A 13,563-nucleotide genomic window follows, 5' to 3' on the forward strand; every position below is an offset into this window, starting at 1 on the left:
ACCGAACCCGGCTCCATCTTCTCCTTCCGACACATCCGGGTTTTGGAAATGAGCCCGCTTCCGCTTTCTTGAAAAAGAACAGAAGGACAGTGTGGCAACAGTATTTGAAGTTAAAAGACAATGGTGCAGGAGAGGAAAAACGATTTCTATAAAATCTTGAGGGGGCGTAAATGAGGCTGAGAAAATGAGAACAAGGAGGAGAAGAAGTTGGGACATCAGAGAGGAAAGCGAGGCTACTAGGGCTCGGGGATTCATTTTCTGCGTCCCCAGGTGCTATTTGTGACAGAAAATGGAGTGAAATTTTTCGACTCCCGTGCAGATGGAGACAAACAGATTTGTAGGCTGAGTTCTTGACAGGTAGATCCGACAGTTGTTATTGGACACTCGTTTTTTCACACGAGGTCAAATATGAATATAAACTTTTTATTTTTCAAATATATTAAAAATATTTTTTTAATTCATTCAAAAAAATATTTACACATCAGTAAAAGACAAGAAAAAATGTTTCTAAATTTAGAAATTGAACAATATGTTTAAGACAATCGATAAATAAAAAAGAACGTATACAAGGAATACAAATTAATACCTTATAATTTCTAAAAATCCTGAGAATTTTTATTGTTCGTTGCAGTTTAATTAACCATGTTTTTTAATTTGTTGTTTATTACAAGTGACCAAAGCAAAACTGTCTTTTGTGAGACGGTCTCACGAATTTTTATCTGTGAGACGGGTCAACTCTATCGATTTTCACAATAAAAAATAATATTTTTTTATGAATGACTCAAATAAGATATTCTTCTCACAAAATACGACCCGTGAGACCGTTTCACCTAAGTTTTTGCCAAAGTTTTCTTAACCCATGTTTCTTGGTTTGTCATCCAATTTAATTTAAGCAGGTTTTACGAATTTTTATCTGTGAGACGTATCGATATTAAGTAGTAAGTAACCTTGATTTTTAAAATTTTCCTGCTAAATTAAAATCGTCAAAGCTTTAACAAAATCTAGAGAATTCAACCGAAAATTAAATGCCAACATAGCTGGACATTCATCCTCTTCCTTTTTCCTTGTAGCTTTTCAAAATAAAGAGGAAAATACAACTCTCTGTAATCGAATGGCACTGACGAGAGCACAGTGCGGTGTAGGCTTTAAAGCACCAGATATCGAGAGGAATACGAAGAACATGCATATTTTTAACGTAGTTGGCCTCATTTTCTTACGTTATTTCAAGAATATAATAATCACATCCTCCCACGGATCACGTGTTTTCACTTTTTTACGGGAAACAAAACATAAATTTAGTATGTCCGATTCGACCCACGGTTAGAATTCCTTTTGATTTTCTGGTGGTGGTCTTTTTGGGTCAATGGAGGATTAGACTAGGAACTTAAGCCAAGCTAACACCCCGAGTCTCTGTCTGGGAGAACAGGTGGAATGGTGGGGACCAATGGCCAATCGGGCTCCAAGCCGAATATGGGCATGCCGGAGAGGCCACCGGTGACCAAGAAGTCCAAAACCGAGCCTACCGACGCCTCAGGCTCTGATGATTCCCAAGCAGCAGCACACCCTCCGGGCCCCATCTTCCCCGCCGGACGCCGCTTCTCTCCAATTCCATCTGTCAATTCCGCCTCTTCCACCGCTACACCCGCAGTCACTTACCTCGGCGGTGGAACCAACAGCAACGATAGTGATGATGCCTTCAGCTTCAATTTCTCCGATCGGGACTACGTCTTCCCATCCAATCTCGGCCCCTACTCCACTCGCCGAAACCTGAGCATCAAATCTTCTTCTTCTTCTTCTCTGTCGAAACAGCAGGGGTCAGCTCAATTTCCTGCTCGTAGCACTTCCATGCCGCCAAATTTGAGTGGCTCTGCAGTAGACTCCGCACGCCGGAGCAGTAGGACGAAGCTGAAAGCCGACAAAGATTTGAAGGCATTGTCACTTCAAGCCTCCACGGCGGCTTTGGCCCCTTCTCCCAGAGTACCATCAATTCGTGATCCAGCTCATTCCAGTAGTATGCAGGAGAATTCATCATTCGGGAGCGCTTGGAGATTAAAATTTGTGAGTGGTTTTTTTTCTTTTTTCCGTGACATTTTCTTTTCTTTCTTTCTTTTTCAGTGTTTAGTTGATTATTACTTCATACTTAATATTGGAAGATCACAAGGGATCTTGAATAGAGTTGGATTCTTGCTCTTAATTGTTGTTACGTAGGGTGCGTGTACTGTCCCATTTGCTTCTTAGGCTTCAATTGTTGCTTGGAGCTATTTTCATGGATGAATTTGTGATTGTGTTCTATGCTTGCACCTGCAGCTCATGTTTCTCAGTATACTATCACTACTGTACACGGTTGGGTTGCGCTATGAAATTGCAAGGCTTGAGGTAATTTCAAAGTTCCAAGTAGAGTGTGTCTATTTTAATTTTTTGTCATGTGAATACCGCAGGAATGTTGGGGCTGAATGCAAACTTATAGCGCCATTTGGTACCCTTTGTTTCTTATGGTGTTTGGTGTGTCGATTGGGTATATCATGATATATACCAAATGACGTTACAAATATGATTTGTCATTAAATCCTGATTAAGAAAGATGGATGTGTTTGCAGGAAGAGAACGCCAACCTACGTAGATTATGCTTTCATAAAAATTACATTGATAGCAATCAGGTAAAATCTATGGAGCTTGAACATGGAAGTTCATTTTTGTGGTTAGGGCACTGTGACAGTAGAACTATTGCTCTGTACACTGTTATTGTTACTCTCGTTACTCCATTTATGGTGTACAAATATCTTGACTATCTTCCACGGATCAAGAATCTTTCAAAAAGGACAAAAGATAACAAAGAGGAGGTCGCGTTGAAGAAAAGAATTGCCTATAAAGTTGACGTGTGTTTCTCTGTTTATCCTTATGCGAAGCTTCTTGCACTTCTCTTTGCGACTCTGTTTCTCATCGGATTTGGGGGCTTGGCACTGTATGCTGTAAGTGATGGCAGTTTTTCTGAAGCTCTTTGGCTTTCTTGGACCTTTGTGGCAGACTCAGGAAATCACGCGGATAGAATTGGTACAGGTCCAAGAATTGTCTCAGTTTCTATAAGTTCAGGAGGCATGCTTATATTCGCCATGATGCTTGGACTTGTTTCCGATGCAATTTCAGAAAAGGTGGATTCATTGCGTAAAGGCAAGAGTGAGGTCATTGAAAGTAACCATATCCTCGTTCTAGGATGGAGTGATAAACTGGTAATTCTATAACAAATATTGCTATAAGCGATTGTGACTTGTAACTCTGTCCAGCCATATTGTGTCTCCTAGGGTTTTTGATGTTATCTCACAAAACAATGCAACTTAATTTAATTTTACCTTTTTCTTTCTCTTCAACTTTAAGGAGAAATAGGTGATTAATAGGTATGTGTATGCTTTTATTCCTTATCATTTTGACCCCCCTGCTGATTTGCTGTTTGTAGTTACACTCTACATTTTTGTCTTCTCCCGTAGAAACTATGAAAAATACTATCGTTCAATGAGCGTCATGATATGTTGAACGCCACATGCAATTGAATTTTGTGATTGTTCAATTAGATAATTTTTTTTCTTAACGGTTAGAAATTATCCTTTATTACAGGGTTCACTTTTGAAGCAGCTTGCAATAGCAAATAAGAGCATAGGTGGTGGTGTTATTGTTGTACTTGCTGAAAGAGACAAGGAAGAAATGGAGATGGACATAGCAAAGCTTGAATTTGACCTGATGGGAACATCGGTTATCTGCAGAAGCGGTAGCCCTCTTATACTCGCTGACTTGAAAAAGGTAGCTTTTTCTATACTGACAATAACCCATATCTATTCCCCCTTGTCGTAGCAGGATACTGAGATGTATTTTTAAGAATCATTCTTCTACAAAAATCAAATTCTTTTGGTCATCCCAAAGTCCCACCCCTGACCGCCGACCCCAACTGAGCGCTATAATTTTTTCTTTTATCCTATACCCTGTGTTTGTCAAGCAGGTCTCAGTCTCCAAGGCACGGGCAATCATCGTATTGGCATCTGATGAAAATGCTGATCAGGTCTCTACTTTTATTTCAATAAGTCTTCTTATGGTTAAATTTTAGAGCACTAGTTGCTTATTTCTTTGGAATTTCATATTAGAGTGATGCACGTGCTTTAAGGGTTGTGCTCAGTCTTACTGGTGTGAAAGAGGGTCTAAGAGGCCATATCGTTGTGGAAATGAGCGATCTTGATAATGAGCCTTTGGTCAAGCTTGTTGGAGGAGAACTGATAGAAACAGTTGTTGCCCATGATGTGATTGGGAGACTGATGATACAATGTGCTCTCCAGCCTGGCCTGGCTCAGGTTACCTATGATTCTGTAGATCTTCATATACTTTGTACGATTGCTAGTCAAAATGAAGCTGGAGTATCTCAATAACTTATCATTCATAGAGCTTACCTTCTATAAAGGTGAAAATTGTGGAGATCCTACTATCCTAGAACATTAGTCTCCGAGTTAACTATAAATCGTGTTACCGTCCTTTCCTTTATTGTTTTGTCCATGTCTTTAACATGTCGAATATCATTTACCCCTTGTTTCTTATCATAATGTATGTATCACAATCACATTAAATTCTTATTAGTTGCTACGGATTTCATTATTAAGAACTAATAGTGTTGGCAAATGATCTCGATTGTTCGTTCAAAACTTGTCTGGGTGGAAAAACCAGGTTTCCCTTATCATTTAAATATGATTGATCAAAGGAAGTTGTGACTAAAAAGAGCTATAGGTTAATTCGTATATTTCAGAATTATAGGACTGTAAGTGTTATCAATGATGTGTTGATATAGTAGACAACTGACAAATTATTCAAGGCTGCCTTCTACATCTACATTTGAAAACTAAAGTTTGAAATACGGTTGGCACAAGACTTATTTGTCTCGGTTTCTTGTTCTCCAATTAGAAGGTCAAAAACTTGTAGCCTCCACTATAAAATATCTGGAAATTTGCCAAAATAAAGGAGTAAAATTCTCTCTTAAGTGTGCTAAACAAGGATCCGTTGAACAAGACTCGCCATTGTTATTATTTGTCCACAGGTGCCTAAAAAGTGGAGATTTGCATCTTTGCATAATTGAACAGTAGTTAATGGAATCCATCTCCAACAATTAGATGAATTATTATAGTTCCACTTGGCAGATATGGGAAGACATTCTGGGGTTTGAAAATGCTGAGTTCTACATCAAAAGATGGCCTGAACTGGATGGTACTCGTTTTGAAGATGTACTTGTATCTTTTCCTGATGCAATCCCTTGTGGAGTTAAGGTTGCTGCAGATGGCGGAAAGATTAAAATGAATCCAGGTGATAAATATGTTCTAAAAGAAGGTGATGAAATCCTTGTCATTGCCGAGGATGATGACACATATGCCCCCAGTTCCTTGCCAGAGGTCAACCTCTTAACTCCAACTTTATGATAAGATCACTGGTATAACATTGTTTAAAATATGGAGATCTTTGTCTTGGGATGTGAAGGCTTAATCTTAGATTTATATCACATTTATACATGAATAGTTTTGTCTGGCTCGCTACTCTCAGATTTCTATTAATGGACAGGTTAATAGGTTTTGTGTACATTATCTGTAGGTAAACTGGCTTAATATTTCAAATTAACCCATTTAAGAATCCTTGTCAAATGGTCTGAACATTGGTTTTCGCTTTGTGCTGCAAAATGGCAGTAACTTCGTGCTGAGCCCATCAAATACTTTGCATGTCAAAAAAAGAAAAGAGAAGAAAAGAAAAAACATTGAATGAGGTAGGCATTGTACAGATTTGTTTGTCAGTATCTTTTAAAAAGGTTAATATTTACACCATTTTTTTGGATTTAAAATGCAAAATATTGATAATGGGTATATTGATGTTCAAATAGTTCAGGTACCTTATGACACTAGGTTAGGTCCAGTACCACACATAGTTAGTTGATTATCATGATTTAAGTTTATTATTTTCGAGTACTTTTCTTGCATTTGTTTTGTAAATTGGTCTCCTCCTGGGAAGACATATAGTTTGGAAAGTCTCAAAGCATAAACTTTCATCTCTTTCGACCTAAATGCTTGTGATATTTATTGTCTATTTCATGTTTCAGAGTTGAACAAATTTTTTACCGTTTGTTGTTCCCATCCTATTGTCATCTTGTTAGCTTACTCTTAACGAGGCAAGTTAAAATACCGATGCATACTCACATGGTATAGACACAATATATTATAGCTGTGATCACACTTTTTTCTAGAATGGTGTTGTTCTCATGTACGCGTCTTGCTTTCTGCAGCTCCGGAAGGGCCTATCTCCCAGGATAACTGATCCTCCGAAATTCCCTGAAAAGATTCTATTTTGTGGTTGGCGACGTGATATTGATGATATGATTATGGTGATTTTTGCACTTATCACATTCATTTTCCTTGACTTTCATACTTATCTTAAAAGTGACTCTAGTTTCCTTTCATCTTGTATGGTTCTTTTGATTTGCTGTAAGTTGATATTGATGACCTAGATTTTCTTTGCAGACTTATCACATTCTTTTACTTTGACTTTCGTACTTATTTAAAAAACAGCTCTTGTTTCTTTCAATTTGCTAAAATAAGCTGATCTTGTGAGCTATATTTTCTGTGTCTAGAGCTGGCTTTGGCTTCCTCAACAAATTGCTGTTACTCATTTTGAAATTTAGGTCAACTGGACTAAAGGAATGTGGAAGAGAGTATTAAAAATGAAATAGAAGGTGGCACATTTTAGCATGCGTTAGTTTTCAGGCTTTACCAGATCCAGACCTTGAGCAACTGCTGTTCTAAATATAAATTAGCTTACTCAACACGACTAATTGCAATTCTACATATAAATTAATCTAACCAATACTCTACTTATTGCAATGAATGCACAATTTAGTTTAACCAACCCTCTAAAACCTATATACTACAGTTCGACACTGGTAATACACGAATAAAGCGGTGTCAATCTAAACTTGTAGACCGTCCTATTGCTTGAGAGTTGATAATGGGATATACTTGGATCTGTACTAGTCGATCAGCAGAAAAAATGATTATTTTACTTGCTTGTGATAATTTAATTAAAATGGAATGAATCTCTTCTTGTGGAGAACGGTAGATAACAACTCATAGCACTCCATTAGACAATTACAAAACTTATCATGTGTGTGCTTGCTTTTGGTCTTTCCCTCTATATATACCCAAAATTGATACTTACTCTTCTATTTGACTTCTCTTGTAGTGTTTTTCTTGAAAGAGAGAACCTTGAACACGTCATTTCATTAAAACCAGCACATATTGATTTGTCTTCTAACCTATCTAGTCAGAATTTTCCGAGTTTGAAGACATTATCTAGCCAAGTCCTTTTCAACTGTAATGAAAGTTCAAAACCAGTGATACCCTTGAAGATTAAATTAGGCATTTGTTGGAAACATGAAATATTAAGAATCTCACTTCTCTAATAACTGAAGTTTTGAATAAATTAGCCAAGAGGGTTTCTGATCTCAAATCTCACCTTCACTCATAGATGGAGAAAGAATTTCATGTACTAAAATTCGATAAAATAATCTTGGTTCCGCATGAGGGACCTGGTTGAGCACATTAACAATTAATTCTTTAAATTTCTGTGATATTAAGCTTTTAGATGACGTGCTCTTTTGATGAAACTGCTTATATGCAAGTTCATACGAAGCTTCACTGCTCGATAAGTTTCTCAAGCCTGTTTTATGAAATTGGAAATGTGTGTTTAATCACACACTATATAAATGAAAAAAATTGTCGGGATTTTTACATCAAAGTTTGTTGTATCTCATATATATTAGTTTGGTGCACACTGCCATTTATAGGTGCTAGAAGCATTGTTGGCTCCGGGATCTGAATTGTGGATGTTCAATGAGGTTCCTGTGAAAGACCGGCACCAAAAATTAACAGATGGTGGCCTTGATATTCTTGGGTTAGTGAATATAAAACTAGTCCATAAGGACGGGAATGCCGTCATCAGACGGCATTTGGAGAGTCTTCCTTTGGAGACTTTTGACTCTGTAAGTTTCATCTTTAGAATGCACCAATATGCTGGAAATTATCTAATTGTTATAGTTGTGTTATTGGAAAATTTTCAAATAGGACTTGGATAGAGAAGTATTTTGTTTTCTGATCTAAAGCATTTTGCACTAGAATGCTATTATTTTTGTTATGGCATCTTAAAATTATTTTGTTCGATTATGGGATTGAGATTGAGGCAAACAAATGCAAGATTTTGATGTCTATATTTTCCGAACGCAAAAGGTCCGTATTGTTATTCTGGAAAAACTTCTTAGTCAAATATCAGGTTTGCATATGCTATTCCTGACTTCTATTGATTTAAAAGAAACTGTACTTGAATTCGTTCTTGCCTGAAGTTTAGTTTTATAGCATTACTCTATGCATTTCATTGCACGACATGGCTTCGAATAAGACCTTCACCTTTGTAAATCAGGCAGAAATTGTTATCTGCTCTTCTGATTCTATACTATCAGGTTTAGCATTGCCAAGGTAGAATCATATTGATCATGCCCTCATCACATTTCCATGATAGAGAAGTGGCTCTAAGTTCTATTTGTTAAAAAATGTTTTCAGCTTCCGATTTTTGTTCATCTACTGATGTTACTGGATTAGGTACTGAATTTAAATGAGGACTTCTGAAATTTATGTTTTGATCCACGTTGTCGTGACCATTACTAACTCTAAGAGAACAGATTTTAATTCTTGCAGATGAATCTGTGGAAGACTCTATTGTCCAGTCCGATTCACGATCTCTTGCTACCCTCCTCCTTATTCGTGATATACAGGTCATTCTCTATCTGTATTTGGCAGATGCATTTATAATATAATGTGATTCAATGAGTTCCGGTTGATTACTATTTGAATTCAAGACCAAGTTCTAATCATTTGAGCCATTTTTAGTCTTTTAAATGTAATTGGGCCTGCAGACATTACTTTTAATGTTTTATCTTATCGTTTCCTTTTGTCATGCATTATTTACAAAAGTCATGCCTTGTTAATAAGTATTATTGGGCTTTTAACTTAATTTATATTTCATTATTCTTGTATTATTGTATTGTGAGCCACGTAGAAGCTTGTTTTGAGAGCCATAAATAATTCCGGACACCTGTAAATTTTCATGTACGATGTATAAGGTTAAAATACATTTTGCCCTTCCTAAACTTTTAGTGTTTTAGTTTTGTCCCAAAAGTGTTATTTCAGGCTCGGCCGCTCTTCTCAATGTTATGTTCTAAAATATAAATCAAATTAGTTTGGTATCATATATACGTGTTTAAACTTGATGCAGTATCGATCTAATAATATGTGCATAGAAACCTTATTTTAATAAAAAAGAATTTCTCAAGTTCCTTTGTCATTTGTACAAATGTAAATATCCTTACTTTAAAAGTTTAATTTGTTTGAGCCGAATTTTTTAATGCAACTCTGGTCCGCGGTTCCTACCGGGATTTTTCTGTCTAATTTTTCGCCACGCATGTTGATTCTATATCCATACTTGGTTACCGATTAAAGTACTTGGATAATTATTTACTCCAGTCAAAACGCCTGCCATACAAGGATGCAAAATCCATTCCTTTAAGGCATTCAGGATTCTCACAAAGTTCTTGGATTCGGGAAATGCAGCAAGCTTCGGACAAATCAATTATTATAAGTGAGATATTGGATTCTAGAACTCGAAATCTTGTGTCTGTGACAAGGATCAGTGACTATGTATTGTCAAATGAGCTGGTGAGCATGGCTCTAGCCATGGTTGCAGAAGACAAACAAATCAATCGTGTACTTGAAGAACTATTTGCTGAGGAGGTATGCTCATCACCAATCTAGCTTTCTGAGGTTTCCTTCAGTAATAATTTATATATAGTAGGGGAGTGTAAAACGTTAAGACCGGTTGGGGGTAACTGATTGAGGGTGATTTAGTAGTGTCAACCTAATTTTTGTTTTTCTATTTCATGTGAAGTTTTATTCTCGTTATTTTTTACAAGTCGTCCTTCTCACTACCTTTCCCCCTTTCTTCATCCAAACAAGTCAAAGAATTTGAAATCTATAATATATTTTATTAATCCCTGCACAATCTTAGTAATTTTCAAAAAATAAGTTGCATGATAATGTTCATCACAGGCCAGCGGAAGCTTTTAAACGTTCTTGAATTTTTATGTGATTTAATTATCCCTTTTACTCATCTGTGAGGATTTTGAAATTGGAATTGTGAAAAAAAGTTTTCTTTCAAATTATAAAACTGCAAACTCTGCAGAAATGTATGTTGGTCGAGTATTCACTTGCCGAATTTTGACACATATCTGTTCCGACTCTTCAGGGAAACGAGATGTGTATAAAGCCTGCAGAATGCTATCTTTATGACCAGGAAGAGCTTTGTTTCTACGAAATAATGATCAGGGGACGTCAACGCAAAGAAGTTGTAATTGGGTATCGTCTCGCAACAGCAGAGCAGGCTGTGATCAACCCTGTGGGCAAATTGATGCCACAGAAATGGTCTATAAATGATGTTTTTGTCGTCATTTCGTCAGGTAAATGACGAGGAACAAAGAAGTGCCTGAATATTGATCCCCAAAATATTGGGGCGACCAAGTTTGCCCAATACTATGCTACACGATGACAAAGTTCGGAGCAGTCGAGCAGCACACCCTCACATCGAGCAGCAACTACGATGGTACTTTTGCTACGCCATGTTTATCAAATTTATATTCGAGAAAGATGAAGGGAACTTCAAATGTGGAGAGAGGCGCATGCACTTGGCCTTCTTTTCATTAATGCTAGAACAATGCAATCGCCGGAATCTATTTCTAGCTTTTTTGTTGTTCTAAATGTTAGCTACAGTTCAAAAATTAAAAAAAAATCACAAACCAGAACGTACCAAACAAAACAGAAGAAATTCAACATTTTTATGTACAATACAATGTTGTTAGGACATGTCTTTCGAACTAACACTACTCAAGCACATACATATGTAAACGAGATCTCTAAAGCATTTTATTATACAAGTACAAGTAAATATCAAGTCAAACTATAGCACAGCAAGAACTCAAAATCTTCACTATTTATTCCCATGGAGAATTTGGCAATTCAAGTATCCCCACCCATAGCGTTATCCCATGCCTTCATCCCACTGTGGCCATGTCGCGGACTCAATACAACCGGGTTCATAACGACATTCTGCCTTGAAGGCGAGTAGTAATTGTGAGGGACAGGATCAACTTGGTAATTCACCCCCTCAACTCGGCCAACAGACCTCACAGACATAAGCCTTTCGGGCCCAACACTTCTGTTGAAATCAATAGGTGGCTTGGGAGATTGGTGGGCAGGATAGTGTGGCTGTCTATAATTCTGATAATATTGGTGAGGAATTTGATGAACATAATAGCTTGTTTGTTGTGGAGAATTTAAGCTACATATGCTAGGCATACTGTGTACCTTGTGCATATTGGTACGGCTACTTTGATGGTTTCCATGAATCACGGCTTCGTTGTTTATGGTTTCCGTGGTGCAGCTATCTGGTGACCTTGGGGAAGAGCATGCCGAGGAAACTAAAGAGCCATGTTGAACGGAATTGATAGTTGGGTGTTGTTTCATGCTGAATGGAGTAGAGGGGATCATGCCATTGATAGCATCAATATACCGTTGCTCGAGCTCGTGGGGATCAACATAGCCCATTTGGTTCTCCAACGAAAAGGGGTTTGCAGGGAACAAGAATGCTCGAAGTTTTGGAGCTCCAGCAGCTTCATAATTGATCGCTTCATCCATCATGTGGCGTAGATCTTCATCAGATCTCACCGAGACCAAGGAATCGAGGTCCTCGGACAAAACTTGGTACTTCAGGATCATTTCTCCTTCGATTAGATAAGTGAGCTTCTTCACAAGTTCTGTAAATAATGAAACCACTCACTGTGAGAACATTTAAAGCCAGGTTCCAAGATTCAGCATCTTCTCTTCTCAAGAGACATTCCATTGTAAATCATGCCTCAACTCTAAAATCATTGCATCTGCAATCCACCACCACACCTCCACCACCACAGAAAAGTTTTGCAATCCAAACCGTACAAGTAATATGAATAAAGAGATGAGTAGAGATCAATGCATAACAATATGAATTTTAGATAACTATCTCATCTACCATATAAATTATAGATCAGAGAAAAGATAATCGATGACCTTGAAGTCGAACATTTTTTTCCCGTAAATGAATAAAGTCAGGCGTTGTGATCGACTATTTCATTCTGCAATCCATATCATTAAGGTTCATTACGGTTGAGGGGTAAAATCCATCCCCTTCATGCAAAAAATTCTCAAAAAAATACAATCTTTCCAAATATATAACTTCTTATTTTCATTACCAAAAAAATGCGGATTAAAAAAAATGAAAAAACAGAGAGTGAAACGCTGAACCTTGGAAAGGAATGTCCCGCGGCACAGAAATGACACGGGTTTCGCCGCCAACATACTTGAGGTGGCGGTCGGCGGGACGGGGGAGGATCTTTCCGCCGTGACTGCACAAGAACTTGATCCTGTTCTTGGGCGAATTGGGGGCTGAATTTGGCGCCGAACCCGAACCCGGAGCAATCTCAACACCTTCTCTCGACATTGCAATGGAGCTTTGTAGGCAAAAATCAATGGGAGAGAGAATTCAAAGAGGGGATGAGAACGTAAGAGTTCGTTGGTATTTATAGGCACCATAATATAAATTAATATATTGATTATCTTATTATTTAATTAAATTTTTTTAAATATTTGACTAATAACAATTAGAACTAACAATCGGATGAGATTGGATTAATTAGCTTTATCATTGAATGTTTCCTCAAATCTCTCTGCCACTCATTTAATATACAATTTCTCCTATTTTTATACAACTGTTTCACGGCAAGAAGTGAGAATTTTTTTAAAAAATTAGCAATCTTGAAATATGAGTGTTCATTGGTTCGTTCAGCTCGACTTTACATAATTTAGATGAGTGTTCATTGGTTCGTTCAGCTCGACTTTACATAATTTTATTTCTGTTTTCTGTTTTTGGTTTTAGAAATATGTAATCCGATTATTTTTTGAGTTGCTATACATTATTAAAATTCAACACAATTTATTTTACATTTTTGATAATGGAAAAATGAGACATAAAAATATATTTTCATGTTAAATTTATTTGCATGAAGAAAAGTTAAGATATTTTCTCAGTAATTCAAATTAAGATGGTAAAAAATAGTAATTAATAAAAAGGTTGATACTCAATGCCTATGGTATATACTACATATGGAGCTAGGCTACCGACCTACCAATGCATTTTGCAAAAATGGAACCTAAAGAGGGCATCCGCCAAAAATAAAATTATGAAATTTTGGAGTAGGTCTCTTGTGAGACGGTCTCACGAATCTTTATCTGTGATATGAGTCAATCCTATCGATAGTCACAATAAAAGTAATACTCTTAGCATAAAAAATAATATTTTTCATGGATGACCCAAATAAGAGATCGGTCTCACAAAATACGACTCGTGAAACCGTCTCACACA

The 13,563-nt window shown here is 37.0% G+C and overlaps 2 protein-coding genes across 4 annotated transcripts; one reads left to right on the forward strand and one right to left on the reverse strand.

The window, feature by feature from the left end:
* Positions 1–1,112: 1,112 nt before the first annotated feature.
* Positions 1,113–11,837, forward strand: LOC142506062 (putative ion channel SYM8). Of its 3 annotated transcripts, none has more exons than XR_012804522.1 (12): positions 1,113–2,058; positions 2,308–2,376; positions 2,598–3,227; positions 3,610–3,792; positions 3,989–4,048; positions 4,131–4,334; positions 5,169–5,417; positions 6,296–6,394; positions 7,853–8,047; positions 8,757–8,833; positions 9,582–9,848; positions 10,360–11,837. XR_012804522.1 is itself a non-coding variant. In XM_075619196.1 (12 exons), exons 1-12 carry the CDS (start codon positions 1,432–1,434, stop codon positions 10,576–10,578), a joined length of 2,895 nt encoding a protein of 964 aa, XP_075475311.1. In that variant the 5' UTR covers positions 1,116–1,431; the 3' UTR covers positions 10,579–11,837. The 3 variants fall into 3 exon arrangements, 2 of the variants coding, with proteins under 2 accessions (XP_075475311.1, XP_075475312.1); XM_075619196.1 differs by having other exon boundaries at positions 1,116–2,058; positions 8,741–8,833; XM_075619197.1 differs by lacking the exon at positions 1,113–2,058 and adding an exon at positions 2,122–2,209 and having other exon boundaries at positions 8,741–8,833.
* Positions 10,915–12,696, reverse strand: LOC142506063 (uncharacterized). Its single transcript, XM_075619198.1, has 2 exons — positions 12,447–12,696; positions 10,915–11,923 (listed from the first exon to the last, which is right to left on the reverse strand). Exons 1-2 carry the CDS (start codon positions 12,640–12,642, stop codon positions 11,127–11,129), a joined length of 993 nt encoding a protein of 330 aa, XP_075475313.1. The 5' UTR covers positions 12,643–12,696; the 3' UTR covers positions 10,915–11,126.
* Positions 12,697–13,563: the final 867 nt, after the last annotated feature.

The sequence above is a fragment of the Primulina tabacum genome, chromosome 10, assembly GCF_025594145.1.
Source record: "Primulina tabacum isolate GXHZ01 chromosome 10, ASM2559414v2, whole genome shotgun sequence".
Lineage (NCBI taxonomy): Eukaryota > Viridiplantae > Streptophyta > Magnoliopsida > Lamiales > Gesneriaceae > Primulina > Primulina tabacum.